The sequence below is a fragment of the Chiloscyllium punctatum genome, chromosome 10 (genome assembly GCF_047496795.1).
Source record: "Chiloscyllium punctatum isolate Juve2018m chromosome 10, sChiPun1.3, whole genome shotgun sequence".
NCBI classification, from domain to species: Eukaryota; Metazoa; Chordata; class Chondrichthyes; order Orectolobiformes; family Hemiscylliidae; genus Chiloscyllium; species Chiloscyllium punctatum.
In genome coordinates this window covers 68,528,229-68,549,405 of record NC_092748.1, presented here as the reverse complement: position 1 = coordinate 68,549,405, position 21,177 = coordinate 68,528,229, and the positions used below count along the sequence as shown (strand labels likewise).

The following is a 21,177-nucleotide window of genomic DNA, read 5'->3' as shown; positions in this document are numbered from 1 at the left end:
CTTTCGCATTGCAAAAATTTTCAAGTGTATGTTACTCTTCAGAGGATAAAGAGATGCAAAGGTAGAGGTTCACCCTCCCCCCACTGTTAGCTTATAGGCTACAGTACATTGACCCTGAATTTGTTGAATTGTTGTCCTTATGCATTGCACATGAATAGACAGACTGAAACAGTAATGCTGAATGATAAACTACATTGTAGGAATGACAAACCTGATGGCCATCAAAGTTGCTGCAACATTCCTATTTTTTTTCTGCATGAAATTCATTTTGAGTTGTTTCAGGAGACGTTATTAGTCGATCTGTAGTGATTGGATTTGCCTCATAATTGGTTAACACCTTATTTGTTATAGCAAGCAACAATTTCTCATACATACCATGTCACAACAAAATGGCCATTTTCAAATCTGAAATGTCAAAAACCACACAAAGTGGCTTGTTACAAACTGTACTACCAGCCTGCATTTTGTCAGTGATTGATCAACATGGGACTATGCAGGTCAGTGGTTGTCTAGCCATCATCTTTACCCCACTGTTTGTGCAATATGAGGTATGAAACTGATTCCTCAGAAATCAACGTTATTCTTTTTATATAGCTATATGACAGTTTATGATTACGACGCAGGTATAATGAAGTGTATAACAAAGGAATCATTTTTTACTTTGCCCATAGGTGTCTTGAAGTAATGTTCCAGAATTTTGACACATCTGGAACATTGTGCAATACAACTCATTAAAACTCAATTTATGCCAATACAACTCTGTATTGGCATAAATTTGCAGCAGCCTTTGAAGCTTTGTAAGGAAAACAGTATTTGTAAAACGAGAACGGTCTGTCCAGGAAAGAAGGCATGTAAAAAAAACAAGCCGAACCAGACAATCCTGATCTGAAAGCAGTTGGAGCCACCCACAGTTTCAACAGTAGCAATACAGATGCATTGGATTAAAAAAAAATTCCAGTTGTGTCAAAGTTCTCGACTATTCCTGCTGGCACGTGAGCAGACCCCATAACACGAGGTTCATGATCAATGCAAGTCCTGCACAGGACGGATCACCTAAACTTGTGTTATCTTGTTACATAACCACATAACCTATCGGTGCAGCTCAATCACTAGTGCAAAAATGTCAACCACTGGGTGTACCATAATTTGACTTTGATCTCCCTGCGAGAGGATGTGCAAAACCTCTAAGCATGATTAAACCTAAGAAAGTTAAATGTTCAGAGAGAAGATCAAACTAATGGGCGGCACAGTGGCTCAGTGGTTAGCCCTGCTGCCTCACAGCACCAGGGACCCAGGTTCAATTCCAGCACATTCTCTCCATGTCTGCATGGGTTTCCCCTGGGTGCTCCAGTTTCCTCCCACAATCCAAAGATGTGCGGTTAAGTGAATTGGCTGTGCTAAATTGCCCAGCGTTCATGGATGTGTAGGTTTGGTCAGGGGTAAATATAGTTTAAAGGGCGTGTGTCTGGGTGGGTTACTCGGTGTGGACTTGTTGGGCCACTGTGGGGATTCTACTCTATTCTAATGTAGCAAGTGGAAAATCCATGTCAGTGAACTGACATTGTGAAGGAATTGGTAATATCACCTTTGAATTTATACATTGTTATAAGCGCTGAATTGCAAGAGTTCACCTGCAACAACGATTGACTAGATTGCTTTAACATCGAGCATAATAGTGAGAGTGCGGTGTACGTGACAGCAAAGGCAGATGGTAGGCTCTAGAATGGTCTCATCCCTGTGCTGAATGAGGATGCAGCAAGGGACATGTTTAACTATGAGCCAGATTGTTTTACTATTTCATAAAATGTTGCTATTTGATGTTTAAAGATGTAGTGGCAAAGCAGGAAAGGAACATGTCACTGTTATTGTCTGCAACAAGATGGTTTTGAAAAGTTGTCTCTTCTTGTGATGGACAAGTCCAAGAAGTCATGCTCCTTCCTGAATATCAGGACACTACCCATGTAGTACAAGGCTAACCAAGCCACCTGGACTTCCTCCTTTTGTTTTTAGGCATGGTTCAGGAAAATGGACAAAACATATCTGTGAAAGAAAAGGAAGATTTGACTGTCCCATGTGTGCCAACATTGTTGGGCTAGAGTGCATCGATCTGCATTCGTCCAGCACCAGCCAGTGGTTCAAAGGGTAATTTAGGACACTGAAAACCTGAAATTATCAAGGCCGTCGATGAGAAGCTGATGAGCAACCTGACTCTACTAGAACCCATGTAGTTATGGAAAATGGTTACTGGGAAAGGTTCCACTGCTTCTGCCATGGTGGGTTCAGATGGGCTTGGACTTGCCAGACACTCGGAAGCAAGTGGAATTGAGTGAAGCTAAGCAACCTGGTGATGAGACTCTTTCCACTTGCCTGCATGGAAGTCGCAGCAGACAACCATGAAGGATTATGCAGATGTGGGTGATGCCATACCCTGCATGATGACACTGACAGATGAGGCAATGATAAGTCTTCACCAAAGAAGACTGATGGCCCTGAAGAGTCTGACAAATAGCCACGCTTGTCCACTTGCTTCTATAACTGAAGCCGCAAAGGTGCTCAAAGTGCTCTCTCTCACTCTCCGATTTTACATTTTTTGTGGCCACTTGTGGAACACTGGCGCACTTTTTTCCCTGTTAAATCATGACACACTGCAGTATGCTAAACAGTTCAACAAAATTTCCATAGTCTTTTTCTATCTCTTACAAGGCCATTGTAAAGTATGAACAAATTGAGTAAGGTATTTTTTTTTTACCCACATTACTGCCTTGCTACATTTTCTTTTGGTCTTGGGGTATATGGTTTTACCATCACCCCTATTTGTAGGCATATCAAGTTCACATAGAGTTACATATGTGGAAACAGAGGTTCCTCAGTTATTATGACTAGCACACATTTGACTAAAATGCTATCAAGGTGATCAGTCTAGCTTGCAGCATGTTGTGTACATATTCAGTAACCTTTTACATGTGACATGTGATTTGCAGTCAAAGATGATATAATTCACTAACATCTCCTGGACACCCGCACCAATCAACCTCCCCGCCTTATGACCAAACATTTCAACTCCCCCTCCTACTCTGCTGAGGATATGCAGGTCCTGGGCATGCTCCACCAACACTCCCTCACCACTCAACGCCTGGAGGAAGAATGCCTCATCTTTCACTTCGGAACACTTCAACTCCAGAGTATCAATATGGACTTCACCAGTATCCTCATTTCCCCTAACCCCAATTCCAATCTGCCAGGTCAGCACCATCCTCATGACCTGTCCTACCTGCCAATCTTCCTTCTCCACCCTCCTTTCCGACCTATCCTGTGATGGGCAGCACCGTGGCACAGTGGCGAGCACTGCTGCCTCACAGCGCCAGAGACCCAGGTTCAATTCCCGCCTCAGGTGACTGACTGTGTGGAGTTTGCACATTCACCCTTTGTCTGCGTGGGTTTCCTCCGAGTGCTCCGGTTTCCTCCCACAGTCCAAAGATGTGCAGGTCAGGTGAATTGGCCATGCTAAATTTCCCATAGTGTTGGGTGAAGGGGTAAATGTAGGCGTACGGGTGGGTCGGTGTGGACTTGTTGGGCCGAAGGGCCTGTTTCCACACTGTAAGTAAACTAATCTAATCTATCACCTTCATCCCCACCTCCATCCACCTATTGCAGTCTCAGCTGCCTTCTCCCCAGCCCCACCCCCCTCCCATTTTTCTCTTCACCCTGGAGGCTCCCTGCCTCATTCCTGATGAAGGGCTTTTGCCTGAAACGTCTATTTTCCTGCTCCTCGGATGCTGCCAGACCTGCTGTGCTTTTCCAGCACCACTCTAATCTATAAAATGGCATGACCTACAGCACACAAGCAGAGCATTTGGCGCAACTGGTGTCTGCCAGTACTTGCATTCACAGCAGGCAGCTTCCACTGGATCAGTGAGTGAAGGAGAGGTCATACTGAAGACCATGTGGTTCAGTTTCAAAAACATTGTTATTTGCTGTAGGGAATGTATATGTACACTGCTAGATAATGGTCTTTACAAAACGCTAGATAAAAGTATAAAATTAGACTAGTTTTTCATCTTAGTTAGCATCATAATATTGGGTGACATTTGAACCAGTATTTGGTTGACTTGAAGCTGCAAATATTTTAATACCTGGACTCTGAGGGAGCCAGTACAGGAGAGACATGAAAAAGGGGTGAAATGCTGTCTTAGACTGTAGTACAGCATATCAGGAGATCCTGTTTTAATTCTTAATCGTGCTAAAGCATATGCATTCCTTATTTTTGTAAGTGTACGCAAGCATACATTTTACTAATTTTGCTTTTATTCTTAGTGGGTAATCAATTGTAAGTTCAGGTTGTACATTCTTTCAGTTAATGGGGTCCAAAGCTATAATCGCTGTGTGGCACAGTGATAGTATCCCTACCTCTGGACCAGGAGACCTGAGTTCAAGTGCCAGAACATACCTTTAATCAACCTGGTCAGTTATCTAGGAAAAGCGTATTCTCAGTGGAGCTGCATCACCACCCCAGTCACAATGTTGTGATCGGTGGTAGCCTAAGGCTGAATAGCCTAAGGTGCTGGATTTAAGTCCTCCCCTCCATCAGGGACGTTGTGGACATCCAATGTCAGGAGGGCTTGCAGAAATTTAAACAGCTCTCCGCTGGAATTAGATTCTGATCCTTTCTTGTCAGAATGTTCCTCTAAGTCAGAAGCCTTTTGTTTTTTGCTCAATTCAGCCTTTAATGATGGTATTCGCTGCTTCTCTCCTTTTCTCCTCCCTCTGGAGTGCTCTTTTTGTCTTTTGCCTCAAGTTCAAGTTTTTTCTATTTTCTAATTTTTTTTTCTATTTTCAGCTTTCTTTATCTGCACTTACATTTCTCACTAACTTAATTGGCTCACCATTTGGTTTGTGTTCCTGTCCAACCTCCACATTTTGTGATATTATCTCAATTATGTCTGCTTTCCGAGCCACTACTCTGAACATAACTAACTTTTTCACTACTTCAATTAGCCTAACCTTGGTTACTCTTTGCAAATCATTTCAGGGATAAATCTTGATTGTCCAGGAACATCTTGGCAACTGCCAAAGATATTTTGATGAAATGATACATGGGAAGAAAGGTAGTAGATGACCTTACCATTTAATTGGTGCTATAGTGGACAGTGAAGAAGGTTCTATAAGATTGCAAAGAGATCTTGATCAGTTGGATCAATAGGTTGAGAAATGGCAGATGGAATTTACTTTTGATAAATGTGAGATATTAGACTTTTTGTAATACAAACAAGGACAGGACTTTTACAATTAAATCGTAAGGCCCTGGATGGTATTGTAGAATGGCGTTACCTCAGGGTTCAGAAATACCTCTGGGTTCAGGTACATAATTCTTTGAAATTTTGTGTCACAGGTAGATAGGATTGTTAAGGAAGTGTTTAGCAAGCATACCTTCTTTGCTCAGAGCTTTGAATATGTAGGAGTTGGGATGGTGAGTCCTCTTCTGGAGTCGTGTGTGTAGTTCTGGTCACCATGCTATAGTAATTATTATTAAATTGGAGACAATTTGAACAAGATTTGCCAAGATGGGAACACAGGTTTGAGATATAAAAATAGACTGGAAAGACTGCACCTTTTTCTTTTCATTGGAGCATAGGAGGTTGAGGGGTGACCTTTAGAAGTTTGTAAAATCATGAGGACCATAGAATAATTAGTCATCTTCCTAGCGTGGAGTGTTCAAAGCTGGGCAACATATTTTTAAGGTGAGAGGAGAAAGGTGTAAAAAGTACATTAGGGGCAACATTTTTACTCTGAGGGTAGTTTGTATGTGGAATGAACTGCCAGAGGTATTTCTCTAGATTCCAGTGACTTTTGGAAAATTACAAACAATGCATCCACTATCTTTATAGCTAGCTCTTTTAGGATGCCAGGATGTCCTGCAAACAAAATTTATTATATGCAGAGGGCATAATTGTTTTGCATGGGATGTATGCATCACCATCAAGAGAGTAGTTCTTGTCCATCCCTAATTGCCCAGGGGTCAGTTAAGAGTCAACCACATTATTATATGAGCCGCATGGTTTTTGTGTATGTCTGGTGTCACATGTAAGCAAGCAAATTTTCTTTCCTAATAAACCTTGTAAAACCAGAAAATAAATATACACTGATTACATGATCTCCATGAGATTATCTATTTTCATTCCAGAGTTTAAAACTATTCAAATTTCACCCGCTGCTGTGGTACAATTTGAAGCCATGTTCCCAGAACCTTAGCCTGTGCCTCTGGGTCACTAGCCTAGTGATGTTACCCCTGTGCCACAGTGGGTAATGTAGAAGTATAAGTGCTCCTCTTTCAAAGTATCCCCAAAACACATTTATTGCAAAAAGATTTTTTAATTCTCAGTAGTGATTGACTTTCTGAAGGGGTGGTGGGGGGGGGAGGTGTTTTGAACACTAGGTTATTCTCGAAGGCAGGAAGATAAGGTCTAGAAGCCTGTCGTATTTCTGGCATGTGTGGGTAAGTCTTGAATTACTCATGGCTGCCTCTGGAGTCTTGGTAAACACAGCTTGGGCAGGGAATAGTCTTGAAATGTTTCTCATATAACCCTTTTAAAACAGCAAATAGGTTTTACCCTGAACTCAACAAGAGTTTTTTTTTATTTTCAGAATTGGGGATGATCAGCTGGGCAGCTTGTTTGTAGAAAGCTTTTCTCCAACTTGGCTTCTCACAATAGCTTCTGAATGTGAGAGCTTCTGATTTGACTGGCAGCCTTCAGTGAGTGAGTCTTACCACCATCTTAAGTCCAGGAGAATGCCTGCCAGATTGTCTGATGTTTCAGCAGACTTTGGCAAAGTAAAGGGACACTAGCAACAATTGATCCTCAAAGCCTCAACAGGATTTCACCCCATGTTCTTGGGAGAACTCCAAAATAAAAGAGTAAATCTTAGCTTTAAGAGTTTAGGCAACTTAGTGAAGTCAAAAATCATTTCACCACAATGATGATGACTAGTTGAGGCAAATTGCATTTTATTTAAAAATCTGAATGCAATGTGAAGATCAAGACTTGAAATAAGCCATCAAAACAAACTTGCTTTGGGCATAACTTTTTGTTTCTTTTATATATTCACATAACAGTTAAGGAGAAAAGAAATTATTTTTGCTGGTTTTCTTAAGATAGGTGTGTTTTTAAAATGTGATTGTTATTTCTTTTCCCTTTTAACACTCCTTAGAGTATAAAGGAAGTAGGAGTATACTTAAGAGGGAAATCAGGAGGACAAAAAGGGGACATGAGATAGCTTTGCCAAATAGAATTAAGGAGAATTCAAAGTTTTACAAATACGTTAAGGACAAAAGGGTAACTAGGGAGAGAATAGGACCCCTCAAAGATCAGCAAGGCGGCCTTTGTGTGGAGCTGCAGGGGGAGCTGTGGGGGAGATACTAAATGAGTATCTTGCATCAGTATTTACTGTGGAAAAGGATACAGAAGATACACTGGAGGGAAATAGATGGTGATATCTTGCAAAATGTCTGTATTACAGAAGAGAAAGTGCTGGATGTCTTAAAACGGGTAGAGGTGGATAAATCCCCAGGACCTGATCAGGTGTATCCTAGAACTCTGTGGGAAGCTAGAGAACTGATTGCTGGGCCTCTTGCTGAGATATTTGTATCATCGATGGTCACAGGTGAGGTGCTAGAAGACTGGAGGTTGGCTAACGTGGTGCCACTGTTTAAAAAGGGTGGTAAGGACAAGCTAGGGAACTATAGACCAGTGAGCCTGACGTTGGTAGTGGGCAAGTTGTTGGAGGGAATCCTGAGGGACAGGATGTACATGTATTTGGAAAGGCAAGGACTGATTAGGGAGAGTCAGCAAGGCTTTACGCAGTGGAAATCATGTCTCACAAACTTGATTGGGTTTTGTGAAGAAGGAACAAAGAGGCTTGATGAGATCAGAGCAGTAGATGAGATCTAGATGGACTTCAGTAAGGCGTTCAACAAGGTTCCCCATGGGAGACTGATCAGCAAGGTTAGATCTCACGGAATAAAGAGAGAACTAGCCATTTGGATACAGAACTGGCTCAAAGGTGGTGGTGGAGGGTTGTTTTTCAGACAGGAAGCCTATGACCAGTAGAGTGCCACAAGGATCGGTGCTGGGTCCTCTACTTTTTTGTCATTTACATAAATGATTTGGATGCGAGCATAAGAGGTACAGTTAGTAAGTTTGCAGATGACACCAAAATTGGAGATGTAGTGGACAGCGAAGAGGGTTACCACAGATTACAACAGGATCTTGACCAGATGGGCCAATGGGCTGAGAAGTGGCAGATGGATAATTCAGATAAATGTGAGGTGCTGCATTTTGGGAAAGCAAATCTTAGCAGGACTTATACACTGACTTATAGGCCCTAGGGAGTGTTGCTGAACAAAGAGACCTTGGAGTGCAGGTTCATAGCTCCTTAAAAGTGGAGTCGCAGGTAGCTACGATAGTGAAGAAGGTGTTTGGTATGCTTTCCTTTATTGGTCAGAGTATTGAGTGCAGGAGTTGGGAAGTCATGTTGCGGCTGTACAGGACATCGGTTAGGCCACTGTTGGAATACTGTGTGCAATTCCGGTCTTCCTATCGGAAAGATGTTGTGAAACTTGAAAAGGTTCAGAAAAGATTTACAAGGATTGGAGGATTTGAGCTACAAGGAGAGGCTAAACAGGCTGGCGCTGTTTTCTCTGGAGTGTCAGAGGCTGAGGGGTGACCTTATAGAGGTTTACAAAATTGAGGGGCATGGATAGGGTAAATAGGCAAAGTCTTATCCCTGTGGTCGGGGAGTCCAGAACTCGAGGGCATAGGTTTAGGGTGAGAGGAGAAAGATATAAAAGAGACCTAAGGGGCAACTTTTTCATGCAGAGGGTGGTACGTGTATGGAATGGGCTGCCAGAGGAATGGTGGAGGCTGGTACAATTGCAACATTTAAGAGGCATTTGGATGGGCATATGAATAGGAAGGGTTTGGAGGGATATGGGCCAGGTGCTTGCAGGTGGGACTGGATTGGGTTGGGATATCTGGTCGGCATGGACAGGTTGGACTGAAGGGTCTGTTTACATGCTGTACATCTGACTCTGACTCTGACTCTAGTAGCCAGCAGAATGTTTGCTTTTCCTGAAACCCAATTTGTGAAGTTCAATTCAAAAATGTTTGTAAAAGCAAATTTGTTTTTACTCTAAAAGTCAGTTTTATAAATGCATTAAAATTCCAAATGCACTGAAGTATACAAGGAAAAATGAATTAAGTTTTAAAAAGGAAAGGTATCATTTCACATTTCTCAAGTACAAAATATTGGCAGTAAATGACGTGAATGTTGAGTAATCTTTTCTAGTTGGCTGGTCTGGCATAGACCTGTTCATTGAAATTCAGATCCAGGTGGATTGCAGCTGAAGGTGTGACAATATAATTCTTATCTCCTGGAAAATTAATTTTCAGGATTTCATTTCTGGAAATTGATTTCTAGAGAGGTCGAGACTAGAGACCGTCTGTAAATAAGCCAGGAGCTGCTCTATTGTTGACTAAACCAGTACAAAAGGCAAACTGAGGAAAGTAGTCAAAGCTGTCTCGTAAAAAATATACAACCAAAGCTATTCAAAAGCTGTGACTTTTCTTCTGACTGGGATTCTGCATGAGTCACTTTAGCTACCAAGGTTATTTAGGTTGGAATATAAGAATATACAAATGTCCGTCCTGGTCTGCCATAGTTATGTCATTGTTACCATGACATCTTATAAGCACTTCAGTAAAGATGCTGTGGAGACGAGACTGTTGTCCTGTAAACGCAACATGGTGTCAGAAATGGAGTTGAGAGCAGGTTGGCAATATTGAGTCTTAGAGACAGGTAGGTTGTAACTATAGAATGAGAGTATCAAATAAATGTGAAATACCAGCTGGACACTGGTGCTTCTTGCAACAGTATTAGCTTGCATAAAGTCATACCAGATGACAATCCAGCAGTAATACCTCTAAAAGATTAAATTGAGGATCTCTGAATGATACTTGCCCCAATCTGAGAATCCAATGCTATTGGCAAGATTAAAGATTTGGAATTCCAGAGATTAGAGGTAATGTTCAAGGCATTCACCTCAGAAGAAGAAAGTCAAAGGTTCAGAATATTTACTCTAAATGGTCCAAATTAGATTTATATTGTTTCACACTGCACATGCGCTGTTTGTCTGTCAGTCAGTTTAAGGAGGATGTTTGGGCTGCAAGACCATAGAGGAAAATTGATGCTGAAGTCAGAAAATGAAAAGACTCCCTTTCTGGACACACCTTACAAACATTTTAATAAAGATGCTGTGTATCCCAAGACTGTCTTGAGCACACAACAGGATATCTATGATTACACCTGGTCAAAAATGATTGTTTTGTAACATAACTGTGGGGCTGTTGCAGAAATCATGGGTTTGACTAGCTCTTTGAAATTCTAAAGAAGGGTATTAGGATTTAAAAATGTTAACTCTGCTTTACTTTCGTTCCATCGATGCCTCCTGAGGTTTTCCAGCTCACTTTGTTTCAATTTAAAGAGCTCTACCTTTGTTCATGGCTGGTATAGACACCTTGCTATGTGGTTACTCAGTGTTGGCTTGGTTTGAATGTCTGTAAAATGCAGGGAATGTTGCTTTCCAAGAGGACGATGTAAGCTTTTATTCTCTGGTTACTGCTCACTGGACAGTTCATTTACAATGCAGAGTGATGACAACAGCATGGTTTCAATTCCTGCATTGGCTGAGGTTACCATGAAGGTGTCTCCTTTTTCTGTTCCCTGAACTGAGGTGTGGTAACCCTTGGCTTAAACCATTTCGAGCAGTCTTCCTCTAACAAGAGACCAGCCATATGGTCTGGTAGGACCATGATGACTTTACTGGTCAGAACTTTACAGAAATAGCAGGAACCATGTTGTCGGTTCAGCGACAAACAATTGTGGGAATATAGTTTAAATTGAAACAAAATAGTTGGAGTCCTCTCCCTGCCTTCTAGAACTTGCAACCATAACTACTGTTTTGTTAGTCTTGAATTATGAACTTGTTGCCTCCTAACCTTTAATCACATTCATTTTCTTTTGGTCTTCTTGCAACCACCACCCTCACCATCTCTTCCCCCACCCCCACCACCATCACCGCTTAAAAATGTTTTTAAAAACTTGCTTAGTGCTGATGGAACACCTCCAACCTGAAATGTTAACAACATTTGTCTGCATAGGTTCTGTCTGACAGGCTGTCTTTCCAATTTTTCAGATTTTTAGTATTTGCATTATTTTGCTTTCCTAATAAGTCTGGGGTTGAGTGGCACACTGACTCCTAATCCATTTTGCTGTTCTTTGTTTCCTTTTGCAGTGATGAACGTTGGTTTTGGGTTGGATTAAACAAGAGAAATCCAGATTCCAAAGGCTCTTGGGAATGGAGTGACGGCAGACCGGTAAACTTTTTTCTATCTTGCAGTTTACAAATTTTCTTTTTGTTTTGTTCATTGTGAAAAGAAAAAGACTAGCATTGTACAAAACTGTTTTTTGGCTTCAGAGGTTTCTCTTCTCCAGTCCATTCTTGTGTTTTTATTCTGGCAGAATTAATAATGTAATGTATTGATCCATCCATTCAACATCCCCACCACCTCCCCAGCTGCCTGCCCCCAATCCAGGGCTGGCATCCATTTCAATCACTTATCATTACAATCAAGAAACAGAGGCCCTGAGTGTACTGCCATTTGTTTTTATTATATTCATAATATTGTGAAGAGGTGTCTGTATTCTGGCAAAGTGGCTAACATTGCAAAATAACAATCATGATATAGACTTTGATACGTCACTGGCCTGGGTAACCATGATGTTGAATTTAAAAGAAACAAACTTCGTGATAGTAATGCAACCCTCTGAAGATGAAGATGACATAGAATTAAGAAAGGTCTTGACCTTTTTTAGGTTCCTTTTGTTCTCTGGTAAATCTTTCACAATGTCAATACAGTGGAGAAGGTTACTTGGCCCATCATGGCTTTGTGCAATGGCTCTCTGAGCTTTTTTAACTTGCTGCCAATCTCTTGCCCTTCTCCTGTAACTTCACATCTCATTTCTGTTCAGACGAACATCCAATGCTCTCTTGAATGTCTGAATTGAATCTGCCTCTAACACACTTCCAGCCAGTGCATCCCAGACTAAAAAGGGATTTTTCTCCTGTGATTTGTTTCTTTTAGAAAGCAGTTGAAGACTGTGTGTCCATTGGTTCTCAATCGGAGTTTTTTTTCCAGACCCTTCATGATTTTGCAAACTTCTATCAAATTTCCTCGCAGCCTTCTCCTTTCCAAGGAGAACAGTTCCAACTTCTCCCATCTTTCTCCATATCGGAATAGTCTCTTCATTCTCATAAAACTGCTGCTCTATCACTCTCCAGTGCACCCAGAAGTATACACCGTATTCTAAATGATGTCTTCTCTCAGTTCCTTATAACCTCCCGGTTCCCTTTTATTAGCTCTTCTATATTAACTCCAAATTACAAGATACTAAGGAGGGCAAACGAACTTTGGCAACTGTACCAGGCATTACAGAGACCTTGTGCAATATTGGTCCCCTTACTTGAGGAGGGATCAAGTTTAATTCAAGGTAGTTTGGAGGATGTTCACTAGCTTGATCCTCGAGATGAGGGGTTTGGCACGAAGAGAGAATGAGCTGCTTAAGCTTATACTTTCTAGACTTTAGATGAATGAAAGGGGGATTTAATTGAGGTATGTAGGATGCTGAAGAGGATTGTGACAAAGTAAAGATAGAGGAGATACCTCGTGGGGTAACCTAGGATAAGGGGTAGCAGATTTAAAACCGAAATGAGGAGAAATTATTTCTGAGTTATTTGTGAATCTGTGGAATTCACTACCCTAGAATACAGTTAGACACAATCTTTCCTTACAAATCCATGCTCGTTCTTTCAAATCAATCCATATTTTTCCATGCTCGACAGCCATTTGTCTTTGAACAAGAACGTGATGTTTACAATTCTTTAATCTTTCAGCATCACCTCCGAAGATTGAAAAATGCTTGCCAGTGCTGGTTCCTTATCAACTTGTACAATTTACAGCGACTACAGTATACACTCCTCATCAATTTTGAACCTTTCCAGTGACAGAGTTTCCTCCTTTGCCACCATGACTTGGACTGTACTTTCCACGTAAAGACTAATGCAAAGTACCTCACCATGCCATTTATCTCTAAGCGTCAGTCCTATTTTTAGTCCTTATTTGGCCTTCGCTCTCTTCCTACTACCCTTTTATTGTTAATGTGATTACAGAAAACTTTGACAGTAATTTGTTTTCCTGTTAGTTTCCAGACTTTTAACTGTCTTTAGTTCTTGATTGTATTTACTGGTTGCCATCTGTCATAAGCACATTCCTTTTTTTAAAATTTCTATCTCCTTTATCATCCATGAGTTCTGGATTTGTTTGTCCTATTTTTCCCTCTTGAGGGAATGTACCTTGTCTTAGTCCAAACCATTTCCTCTTTGAAAGTACCCGATTGTTCAGCAACTCTTTTTCTTTTATTCCCTTCCCCTTTCAACCTTTGGTTTCAGTCTGTGTGGCCCAGAATGCTTTGTACCTTGGAGTAGTTAACACCCTAGATCAGCTCCTGCGTGAAACATAACTTTCCTGAGATCTTCCCATCCTTGACTGAGGACCCTGTCACCACAATGACATAATCCCCAGACAGTTCTTGACTCCCTAATTTAACTAACTATACTTACATGCACTTATGCAAGTACACTAACCTTGATTTTAAACTTCATTACTTTCTCCCTTCCTTTGATTTCTCTCTTAGTGCTATCTGTCGATCTCGTGCACTCTCTAGTACAATATTCTCTCCTGGTTCCCACATCCTTGCTGAGTTAGTTTAAAGCCCTCTCAGTGACGCCAGCAAAATGCCCAGCAAAGATCTCAGTCCCAGTTCTGTTCAAGTGCAATGTGTCTGGCTTGTACAGGTGCCAACTCCTCTAAAGCCAGGCAGTGTCCCAAGAATCTCAAACCCTTCTTCTTGGATCTTCTTTCTCACCACACGTTCATCTGTCTGGTCGAGAAGTCAAGGGGTAACTGATTTGAAGTCTTCAAGATATTATCAGGAAAAACTACTGAGATAAAGATAAATTATTTCCACTGGCTGGGAAACTCTAGAACTTGGGGGCATAGTCTGAGCATGAGGGCCAGACCGTTCAGGAGAGGTGTTAGGAAGCACTTCTGTACACATAGCAGTCAGTGTTTGGAACTCTTTCCACAAGCAGCAGTGAATGCAGGATTACTTAATAATTTTAAATCTGAGATAAAAATTGTTTGTCATGCAAAGGTATTCAAGGATGTAGGCCAAAGGCAGGTGGATGGAATTAGGCCACAGTTGAACCATGGATGGAGGAGCAGGCTGGAGAGACTGAATGGTCTACTCCTCTTCCTATGCCCCATTTCTGTACTCACTGGCATGTGGCATTGGGAGTAATCTGGAATTTACTACTTTTAAAGACCCTGCTTGCTAATTATCCACCTGGCTCCTTAAATTCTGATTTCAGGACTTGCAGACCTCCTCCCCACCTATGTTGTAAATACCAGTGTGGAACATGACCTCTGTTCATACACCCAACAGAAGAATGTCCTCCAGCTATTTTGGGACATATCTGACCCTAGCACCAGGGAGGCAACACACCATCCTGGAGTCACGTTGATAGTGGAAGAAACATCTGCCTGACCTGCTAACTAAGGAATCCCCTGGCAGTACTGCCTTTCTACCCCTCTTCCTCTCCTGCTGTCCAGCTGGGCTGTCTGTGTTGCTACGGTCTTGGCTCTTCCATTCCTCTAAGGATTCATCATCCTCCTTGATATCCAGATCAGAAGACAGGGAGACCTCTGTGTACTGCTTTACTACTCTCCTGTTTCTCTCTCACTGCCAGGTGATCACTCCATTTCCCATTTACTTGCCTGCCTTAACCTGCGGTGTGATCACTTCTCTGAATATTCTCTCCACTTAGTTCTCTGACTCATGGAGACTTGGTGACTCCATCCACTGCTTGAACTCTGAAACCCAGACACTGTAGAGAGTGACATTTCCTGACATGGACTTGGCTGGCTCACAATAAATATGCACAACTCTCTCATGCCACAGAATGACCATTCGCCTAGCTGACCTGCCCTGTCATACCTTAACCTTTCAAATCACTTAAAGTAACTAACATTATAGTAATTAAATTTGCTTTATTTTAACATTACTCTAGTGCTATCACCTATAAACACGAGATTGGTAGAAAGTTCCAATTCTTCACTCTTGGTTATAATCAACTCTGTCTCCTGTGCCTATAAATTTTTTTTTTGCATTTCCTGTTCTTATTTAGAATTTCGCATTTTCAAAATTACTGGTGTAAGTGCTCAGCAACCAACTAACTTGCTATTTTCTTGTGATATTACTATAGATTTTTTTCAAACTCAGCCATATATACCCAGAGGGTGCACTCCCACATCTCTGGCTCCCCTCACCCCCAGGAGGTATGCGAAAATCCCCAAGCTTTGACTTCTCCTTACTCAGCGCACACACAATTGTACATATTTGGGATGGTTTTACAACTTCAGCAGGGAGTAATTCCTGGGGGGAACATTGATCCAAAAGTATCAGCATTTATCTGACCTGAATAACTGCTGTCCACTGAGAGCATGAAACCTAAATTATCTTTGACAGATATGTTCTAATCTTTTATCTTTGATAGGTTTCATTGGTGACTTTACCCTTTGATTTTAAAGAAGATGATTATGCTGTCAGAGATTGTGGTGCATTTCAGGTGAGATTCCAACACTTCAAAAACGAAATATTTCTTTTATTTTCCAGAAGATATTTTGTGGTGTTGGTAAAGTTACATTTATTGCTCATTCCTGTTCACCCCCAAAAAATAATGGTGAACCATCGGCTTCAACTTTTGTTGCAGTTCCTATGATAGATAATCAAAATTCTGGAATTCCTTGACTAACAATGTAAACAACACCTCGATTCACATCAGGATGGTGTCTTTTGAAAACACGATCCTGTCAGCTGCTCCCTTCTGTTATTTTGTGATAATGACCACAAGGGGTGGTACTTTTTAGGTAAACTTAGTGAGGTGCTGCATTATGTTCTGTCATCAGCTCATTCTGTCATCACAGTGATTGAAGGAGATCACAATTTGTTCAATGGCAGAAGACCAATCGAGCAAACCCCTTTCTTTTTAATGTTCAGTTATTTCAGTATTGTTGCAACCTCACTCATACATTTGAATAGTGAATATTCCAGACATTCCTGACTTGATACCGAAGAATCTTTCATGCTGTGTGAAAGACTGATTACTAACTGCTTTTGATTCACATCTGGTCAGTGGTAACTTCTGGATATTTTTGAATTATTATCGCTATAATGTGCTTTTTTTAAGAGTCGAAAAGAGGTCGTCAGATAATTACATGTTAAAGGAAAATGCAATTGTCTGCCTTTGTAAGCATGGATGTAATCTAGATATTTCTGATACAAACTATTTGGAGGATTTGAAAATGCTGTTGAACATTGTAGAACAGTTATCAAATAGCCCTCTTTCTGAACTTGAGTCTGAAGAACATTGTTGAAAGTGCAGAAAATGAATTGAACGATAACTGTGCCCCGAGGGAGCTCCTTCAGAGATGTTGTGGTCTGTGATCTTCAGCATTTGATAATGGTGATTATTTTCCTGTGTCTGGTATGACTCCTCCTATAAATTATTTCTGTTGACTGCAAATGGCTTCTGTTTTTGCTCCAGGACTCTCTTTCTTTTATACAGCTAATGAATGGTAATTTATTTCCTTTTCTTTTATGGTTTGTGTTTTTTTTTTGTAGTTGCAATTTGTATGTTATATTACATTCTTCCTACATTTCACTCCGTTGTCTTCCCAACAAATACAATGTGATTTGTAGCAGCAAACACAAGTGATGAAATTTTTTGAGGATTCCATTTGCACTCAAAAGTTGAGGAGAAAATAAATGAAAAAACCAGTAGCAGTCAATATGATCAGTGTGCCAGTTTGGGGGAGGTGACAACCTAGTGACATGATCACTGGACTGTTATTTCAGATACCCAGGTAATTTCCTGGAAATCTGGGTTCAAATCCTGCCATGGCAGATGGTAGAATTATAATTCCGTAAACATCTGGAATAAAAAGTCTAACCATGTCCATGAATCCATTGTCAATTGCCAGAAAAACCCATCTGGTTCACTAATGTCCTTCAGGTAAGGATGGCAGTTTCCTTCCCTAGTGTGGCCTACATGGGACTCCAGCAATTGTTTGACCATTAACTGTCCACTGGGCAATAAATGTTGGCCTAGTCAGTGATGCCCTTATCCCGTGAATGAATAACAAAATCACTGACAATAGATTTATGGAGCTTGCCATTCAGAGCCCTTCCCCATGGTTTCAGTATAATTGTACATGATGTTCCAATAAATAATATCTTCATTACTTGTTAACTGTGGGTGTATATTAACCTGCAACTTCAACTGGAGTTTCTGGTTTAACTGTATGACCAAAGTGATATTACTGGTTTGTCTGCTTATTAATTGTTGTACACCATCAGCTAATGTACTGTTTCAAGCAGATGACTAATAAATTAGTCATCATGATCAACACTTAAAAGTTATTACTGGGAAAAATTATTTAATCATCCTTCATAGATATCAAAAACTTTGATTTTAGATCATGTTTTTAACATGATAGAATGGTTAACTCAAAATTTTACACTGAAGCATTGCCAACCAAAAATTACAATGAAGAACATAAGGACATTTTAGTTCATTTGACCAAAAGCTTTGTCAGGGAGCTTTCTAAGGATCAGCTTGAAGGAAATGGAGGCAGAAAGAAAGAGAGAGAGATGGGGAAAGAGGAATTGCAGGGTTTAAGGTTTCGGCAGCTGAAGGCGCTGGTCCAACAATAGAGTGATTTAATTCGGATGGGTGAGGGGTCAGAAATGGAAGGTGGATAACCTCTCCATGTAGTTATTTTAATCATCTGTTTGTGTATGCTGTGTCATACCTCAGGGACAAGTGTGACTTGAACCCAAATCTCTGGCACCAAGGTAGGAATACCACTGTGCCACAAGGCCTCCCCCACCCCGATCACTCAATATAATGACACTACTGCATTTGTCAAGGTGTAGGAGGTCCGTTACTCATCCAGGAGATTCTTGTCCATATTTAAAATTTTTTCCATTCACCTACAACTATTATGACTGAGGCTGGAGAAGTGCATTACTGCATTAGTAGTCTTACTACTCCATAGTTGCAATATAAAATAAAAGTGCTTTTGCTGGTTACCAAATGTCCAGTGAAGTGCTTTTATCAGGTTTTAAACAAAATTATCTATCAGCCAGATTTCTTTTAATAACATGATTTGCAGGTTTATTATCAAAAACCAAGTCATTCAATAAAGATGCAATAATTTGTTAACCTACATAGTCAGAGGTATATAAATATCTCCAGAACACACTTATACATAAAGCCTTTAGGAAAACAGGGCAAAGCAACAGGTTCATTGTAGAGTTCAACTTTATGAAGTAAAAAGTTTTTTAGTCAATAGGTTATTCTAACAGGCAGAAGGAAAAAGCATTAAATGTTCTGGAGTCTGGGGCTTTGTTCTTGTATGTTGATCAAATCACCTAGCATGCATAAGTGTTTTGAGGTCTTGCAGTCACAATTTGCTTCAGAAACACAATCTTCACATTTTCTTTCAACAACTCTTTGAAAACAGCAAATCAGTTTCACCCATAACTAATGTAGGAAGGTTTATTTTCAGAAATTGGTTTGGCCGCATTTAGAATACTGTGTACAGTTCTGGTCGCTACACTACCAAAATGATGTGGACACTTTGGAGAGGGTGCAGAGAAGGTTTATGAGGATTTTGCCTGGTATGGTAGGTGCTAACCATGAAGTGAAGTTGAGTAGGTTAGGTTCATTTTCACTAGAAAAAGGAGATTGAGGGGGGACCTGATTTGAGGCTTACAAAATCATGAAGGGTATAGACAGGGTGGATAGAGACAAGCTTTTTCCCAGGGTGAAGGATTCAATAATGAGAGGTCATGCTTTCCAAGTGAGAGGTGGAAAGTTTAAGGGGAATACACACGGCAAGTACATCACACAGAGTTGTGGGCATTTGGAACAAGTTGCCAGCAGAGGTGGTAGAGGCAGGCACGGTAGACTCATTTAAGATGCATCTGGACAGATGCATGAGTAAGTGGGGAAGCAGAGGGATACAAATGCTTAGGAATTGATCGACAGGTTTAGACAGTACATTTGGATCAGCTCAGGCTTTTAGGGCTGAAGGACCTGTTCCTGGGCTGTGAATTTTCTTTGTTCTTAAATGGGAAAGATCAGCTAGGCGGCTTGTGCTTTGCAAGCATGCCTCCCTATCTGCATGATCTTAGCAGGTTTCGCACTGAGTCAGTCACTATTCAAAACAGCCCCTGCAGGGGTCTACAGTCAGGCAAGCCATTTTTAAGTCATGTGACTTCTCGGAAGTCTAGAAGTGGCACGCCTCAGACTGTTCATGTTCATTTAGCTTGGGCTAGCAGGAACCTCCTATAGATAGGAGACTTGAGGCTTCCACTGCTTCCCCAAGTAGCAGCTGGAACTCACGTCCCTAACATCAAATTCCAGTCATCAGGTGAGCCTTGGGTATGACCAAATAATTTCACCCTTCTTCTATTCCATACCAGCATTTTCACCTGCCAGTCACTGCACTTTTGAGGTTAAGAATCTGTTGAAAATCACTCTGTAAATATTTGATAGGATTAGTTAAAATCATGATCATGAAATTAGTCAGATCTTGTAAACAAAGTATTGATTTTTCATTTACATGGGCTATTAAGAAAGAAAGTAGCAGTAATAAATTTCACTCCTTACTCTTATCAGAGTGTAAGCATAGATTTGACTGTGTAACACATTAACAGTGCTAACAAAAACAGAAGTTACTGGCAAAGCTCAGCAGTTTTGGCAGCATCCGTGAAGAAAAATTAGAGGTAACATTTCCGGTCCAGTGACCCTTCCTCAGTGCTCCCAATTTTATAGTTCCTTTGCAGCTGGAATTTTCAACAATGAATGGTATCAAATTTGTTATATGCATTTTTGATTATGCAAACAATACAGTTTCATTTTGTACTTCCACAGACCCAGAAACCTTTGTGGCATCGTTTCATGATGTTTGATATCAGAAGGAAATTTGATTATCACTTGATGCCCTTCCATTGTGATATTAAACTGGAATGGGTGTGTCAAATACCTAAAGGTAATTGTTTATCCAAATTAACTGCAGTTATCTATGATATGTTAGTTAACTTTGCTGCAATTATCACTGCATCAATCATTTAGCTAAATAATTAATGTTGAGCTTTTAGATTGCTACGTTCATTATATAAGAGAAGATGATACCAGGAAGCAGGTTAATCATGCTGAAATTAATTTATTTCAGTGGGCTACAAGCAGATATAGGATTTATTGTTCAATGATCTTTTTTCACTTTTGACATTTATGTACTTTTTTTTTAAGGCAGAGTAGAAAAGTGCATCACTTCAGGTTTGATTGGTGATATTAATAAAGTAACTAAAAGGAATAGAAGGTACAGCACTTCTCTTGCTCTAACGTTTGAGAAACTGGTGGGTTTACCAGAGGGGAAAAAAGATATTTGGTAGTGCAAAACTTTAAGTATTGCTGAAACAATAAACATTTTTTTTAAAGATATGTTTTGCACTTTCAGGATAATTTGCAAGTATACTAATTCAAGGGGAAAGCCAACATTTGTACTATGCAAGTAGAGACTGCTGATCAGCAAAAGAAGTCTGATTGTTGCTTCTATAGTGAATGTGCCAGTTAATGATAATTGATAGTTAAATTCCAGGCTTCGTTTAAATTTTAAACTGAGCACATTGACTCTGACTGTGGTATTGCCCTGAAAAATTAACCAGCAAATGGTTTTCACCCATTTTGCTGAGTTTACACAGGCATATTATTTGTACATGTTCTTTGTAGGCAGAAAGAACAAGGCTCTGTGTACTTAGATGTGTAGCTTCCAATATAAGCAAGTGTGCCATACCATAAACCTGACTGAAACTCCTGATCATTTCTTAGCATAATTCTTCACCTACTTGAGATTATTCAGCAAGTATTATCCAATT

At 40.4% G+C, this 21,177-nt stretch overlaps 1 protein-coding gene across 2 annotated transcripts in view; it reads left to right on the top strand.

Annotated features, from left to right (window-relative positions):
• Window positions 1-21,177, top strand: part of ly75 (lymphocyte antigen 75) — a 141,982-nt gene that overhangs the window by 48,238 nt on the left and 72,567 nt on the right. For both annotated transcript variants that reach the window (XM_072579435.1, XM_072579434.1), the window contains exons 14-16: window positions 11,348-11,429; window positions 15,728-15,799; window positions 20,174-20,291. In XM_072579435.1, coding sequence (XP_072435536.1) covers window positions 11,348-11,429; window positions 15,728-15,799; window positions 20,174-20,291 — 272 coding nt within the window. The remainder of the gene's footprint in view (window positions 1-11,347; window positions 11,430-15,727; window positions 15,800-20,173; window positions 20,292-21,177) is intronic.